This window comes from Papaver somniferum, chromosome 8 (genome assembly GCF_003573695.1).
Source record: "Papaver somniferum cultivar HN1 chromosome 8, ASM357369v1, whole genome shotgun sequence".
Taxonomy (NCBI): Eukaryota; Viridiplantae; Streptophyta; class Magnoliopsida; order Ranunculales; family Papaveraceae; genus Papaver; species Papaver somniferum.
In genome coordinates, this window is record NC_039365.1 from 117,513,332 (window position 1) to 117,518,452 (window position 5,121).

Genomic DNA, 5,121 nt, shown 5'->3' on the forward strand with positions numbered 1-5,121 from the left:
TGACTATAAACAAAAGATGGACACAATTTTGAAACTGACGAAAACAGAATGGTCTTTCTGAAATGGGAGGATGATAGACGCATTTATGTGTCTACTTTGATATCTGTTGTTAGTACCCATTTTTGTACTTATTTTGGTATTTTATATAATTGTAGGTATTTTTGGAGAAATAAGCTTTTTCGGGGAAATTGGCTCAAAAAAGTGGCATTTGCACCCCCGGAAGGAATTACTAAAGGCACCCCAGAAATGTGTTAAAAGGCACCCGTAGGAGTTGATAAAGACATCCAAGAAATTTACCATTTACACCCAAATTACTAAGGGGAACCCTGATTGCTATTGACACCCAAGCATTTGGTTAAGGTTTGTCCATCTTCAATCTTTGGATTTACGTTTTGGCGGGGAAAACTGGTTTTGAACCAACAGAATTAGGGTTTAAGATTTGAAGGGGTTCTGATGAGACTAAAGCGATGAGATTAAATGGGTATCTTCCTTTGGGCTAAACAGGGTTGATAATAGTCGTCGATTCATTTAAAATTGGTTGGATAATCCCCAATTGAGCAAATATCATTTTCGGGTTTACATCCTGTCGGAAAGTTCAGTTTGGAATGTTAGAGAATTTTGGGAGATTTAATCATTGGATTTGGTTGGATTGGGCTTGCTGGAATTAAACAGGAGTGGTAGGTGTTTCAGAAACGAGAAAAAAAAGAAGATCACACGTGTTGGACCAAAACATGGAAGAAATTTCGATATTATGTTGAGATTTATTTGGGAATTGCGTAAGGATAGAGCATATTTGACATCTTCTGAAACATGTAAGGAACGTGTTTGGATGGATTTGGTCCACAACAAACGCGTGAAGAAGATATAAAAGGAAAGAATCACGTGAAAAATGGCAGGAAATAATCCTGAGTAAAAGGAAAATCATTCGCATTTATTACAAAGAGTGGAGCATCTGCCGAGTATATAAAGGCTGTACGGTATCAAGATAAGGGAACGGAGAGTTTGGGAAAGAAAACAGATAGCTCGAATTCGAGAAATCACAAGTTCCAGAAACTCTGCTGCTGCTGTTGCTATTTGATCAAGAACACGAAGAACATAATCCTGTCAGAAACAGTCGCAGAAACAGTCGTTGTATAACGACAAAATCAACATATCGTTTTACATCTTCAGTTGCAATAACACTTTTTGCCCGAGCTGTCTGAGTTGTTGGAGACTTTTAGCAACCAAAAATCGTTGTGAACAAACTTTATTATTTTTAGTACAATGATTAGTCCATTTTTCTTCATATGAGTAGCTAATTTAATTTCTAGGGTGGAGGAGGAAACTATCTTTTGATGTGCAATTTTTAGTATGTAGTTTTCTTTAATTATTACTCTCTAGTGATGTTTTAATTGATTAGATTTTTTCTCTTATTTATATGCTTCAGAATTACTGTTTTAGGTAGTTTTAATTAAGCTACCGATATTTTATAAGCGAAGGAAAATTTGGCTTTAGAATAATGACGAAAGTCATAAAAAAGAGTTTCAGCGATTTATCCTCCGAGGCATGAGATTGGGTTCGAATTTCCTTGAGTAGTTTTGAGAGTAAATTAGAGAAATTAATTATTGAATTTATAAACATCAAAAGTAGTGAAATCCGGACCCTAGTTCTCCCTCTCTTTGGCCAATACAATTAGTTTTTATTTAGTATTTTTCTTAATTAATCTTGAACCAAAATCTTTAAAAATAGTCCGAGAATCGAATCCACTCTTACCACTTGTAAAAACTGCATCAGTTTTTGGCGCCGCCGACGTTGACTTGCCTTTAGGTTAGGTTTTAAATTTTTTTTTATTATTTTTAGTTTTGTTTAGTTTAATTAAATTTTATCTTATTTTATTTTCTTTGATTTTACTTGGGAATTTTTCTCGTTTTTATTGTGCAGGTAATTTCCTACATTTATTGTGGAACCGCCTTCCAAAAGAGGTAAGTAATAAAACCCAAATGTTATTTATTCTTTTAGATTTTATTTCTTTTTTTATATATCTCATTTATTTTATTTTATTTATTTTTTAAAAAAAACATGTTTACACACCAATTGCATTATTCGTATGACACCGATTCTAGGAAAACACGTGGTTTAGTAAGGTGAACCCTCTGCGCATATCACCCGAAACACCACAAACCTCAGCCTTGTACATGTGACCAGACTTTGACTGTGGGTATATTTTGTTGTAGGTAACCCAAGCTTACCTGAATTAGTGAACCCCAACATTTGCATGTGCACGATTTTCTTACTGAAAACTAGTATTCTTGCTTGTGTATGGCTGTTGGAAACGGGCAGGAGATAGACTTGAGGATAACAAAAAATTTAATTTGATTTCGACCCATTACATGGATTTAGGTGGTACTTATGTATTCGCCGAAATGGTTAATGAAAATGATGAAGAGGTCCCAGTAAAAAAACCCTTAGAGATATGATGAACCCATCTAGAGTGGTACGTGACCCAGGGGTTTTTTACCATCCACTACTGACATTAAGCCTGAGACATTTAGCATGCTTAGAAAATTTAGGGGAATAGAGAATGAAAACCCGTATACCCATGTAAGAGACTTTGAAATGATCTGTGATACAATAAGTTACCCGAGTGTCTCTAAAGTTGTGCTTAGGTTGCGTTTGTTCCCTTTTTCCCTAGAAGAGAGAGCCAATGAGTGGTACCATTTGATTCCGTCTAAAACAATCACCACTTGGGATGGCCTTATAGAAGCTTTTGTCAAGAAGTTTTACCCACACCATAAGATTTATGTTGTTAGGCAGTCCATCCAAACCTTTAAGCAGAAATTAGGTGAACACCTACACGATTATATAGAAAGGTTTGATGAATTGTTATACTAATGCCCACATCACGGCTTTGAGAAAGCCCACATGGCCCAAATCTTATATGAAGGCCTAGATAGTGAAACGCGAATGCAGGTAGAAATAATTAGTGGTGGAGAAATTACCCATCAAGACCCAGATGTGTATTTTGACATGTGCTTTGAAACTCGAGCTAGCTGAAAAGACTCGTCAATTGGCTTCAATGAGAGAGCCCGAAATAACTAGGAACCCTATCCATAGGGTCAATAGAGTTGATAATGGGTCTGATATACTTAGGCATCTAAAGGCCTTAGAGATGAACCAAGGGTCCCACCAGACTATGAGCTGCAATAGTGAGCCCAGAACCTATCCATGTACGATTTGTAGTGATGAAAGTAATATTGGACCTCACTGTCCCCTTTTTTACCCTTGTGAAACTACCCGTGACCAGGTTAGTGTCCTATATGGTGGTATGAACTCTAAATATGAGGGTCGACCCAAGTTTGACCCATACTCTAATACATATAACCCTGGTTGGAAACATAACCCGAATTTCTCGTGGTCTAAAGGTAACCATCAAGGTGGCCCATCTAGCAACCCACCACCAGGTATTTCTAAGAACCAAGTTCAAGTCCAAGAACCGAGCCCAGTTGATAAAAAGGTGTCATTTCTAGAGGAAAAGTATAAAACTCTTTATTGACTCGATGACTTTGTCCTGACAAGTCAGCGTAACGAACAAAACACTGACCGAGCTATTTCCAACTTAGGGACTCAAATAAATCAACTTTCGAACCGATTAAATGACAGGGAGAACGGGACATTTCCTAGCCAAAAGACTCCAAATCCGAAAGGAGTTAACCAGGTTAATAGATCATGTAGTTCTAACCACAATGAACATAGCAAAGCAGTTATGACCCTTAGGAGTGGTAAAACTCTAGAGAACTCGGTAGAACTACCTAAGGATAGTAGTCCATCTGAAAAAGAGACTAAGGTTGACCAAACTTCGTCTAAAGACCCCAATGGGACTGAGAGTGCTAAGATTCCAAGTGAGGAAGATATTCCTGAGAGAGTGTACGTACCACCTGCACCATTTCCTCGGAGACTCGCTAAGAAAAAGCCTAGTACATATGCTGAAATCCTAGACATCTTTAAGCAAGTTAAGATCAATCTTCCCTTGTTAGATGCAATAAAACATGTACCGGATATGGAAAAGTTTCTAAAAGACATGTGCACTGTAAAGAGAGATGAGAGTGTCCATAAAAGGCATTTTGACCCAACAAGTTAGTTCCACAATCTCACAAAAGTACCCAGTCAAATTTAAAGATCCTGGTTGTCATAATGTCACATGTGTTATAGGTAGCCAAAAGATAGAAAATGCTATTTTAGATCTTGGGGATAGTGTAAATCTTTTACCGTTCTCAGTATATGAACAACTTAGATTAGGTGAGATGAAACCAACTAGGATAACACTACAGTTAGCCGATAGGTCAGTTAAAATCCCACGTGGGATTCTTGAAGCCTTTTTGGTTCAAGTAGCAAACTTTATCTATCCGGTTGACTTTGTAATTTTAGACACTCAACCTGTCACTAGTCAAGATATCAATATCCCGATCATCCTAGGTTATCCGTTTCTATCCACTGCAAATGCAGTCATGCATTGTCAAATTAGCCTAGTAGAATTTTCCTTTGGGAATCAGAAAATATCAGTGAACGTTTTTAAGGCGTTACAAGCCACATCGGACCCTGAACACTATGAGTCTATATGCATGATCGATTCTAATTGAGAATACGTTTACCACTAATAATGTTAGCAATCCTTTAGTAGCGTGCCTGGACCACTTTGGAGCCTACTATTATGAGGATAGTCATTTTGAAGAAGTTAAGGCTTTGTTAAATTCTGCGCCAGTAATGAATTATGGAAAATGGCAACGTAAACCAGAACCTCTTCCGCCGACCATAGATAAACCCCTTCCATCATCAGTTAAGGCCCCCCACCCTTGAATTAAAGCCGCTACCAGATATATTGAAATATGTATTTCTTGGTAGTGAAAATACTTTCCTATCATAATTGCCTCTAACTTAGAGCCCGGTCAGGAACGTAGACTAGTTAGTGTTCTCCAAGAGAACAAGACTTCAAAAGGGTGGACTATAGCATATTTGAAAGGAATTAGTCTTGCTGATTGTATGCACCACATCAACCTAGAAAAAGGTGCCAAAACCTCAAGAGAAATGCAGAGACGTTTGAACCTAATATGAAGGAAGTTGTTCGCACTGAGGTGCTCAAGTTAT

General features: G+C 37.5%; 1 protein-coding gene across 1 annotated transcript; it reads left to right on the forward strand.

Moving 5' to 3' along the window:
* Nucleotides 1–2,992: 2,992 nt before the first annotated feature.
* LOC113305965 lies at nt 2,993–4,616 on the forward strand. Its single transcript, XM_026554955.1, has 3 exons — nt 2,993–3,513; nt 3,640–4,112; nt 4,189–4,616. The coding sequence occupies exons 1-3, from the start codon at nt 2,993–2,995 to the stop codon at nt 4,614–4,616; spliced, it is 1,422 nt and encodes a 473-aa protein (XP_026410740.1).
* Nucleotides 4,617–5,121: the final 505 nt, after the last annotated feature.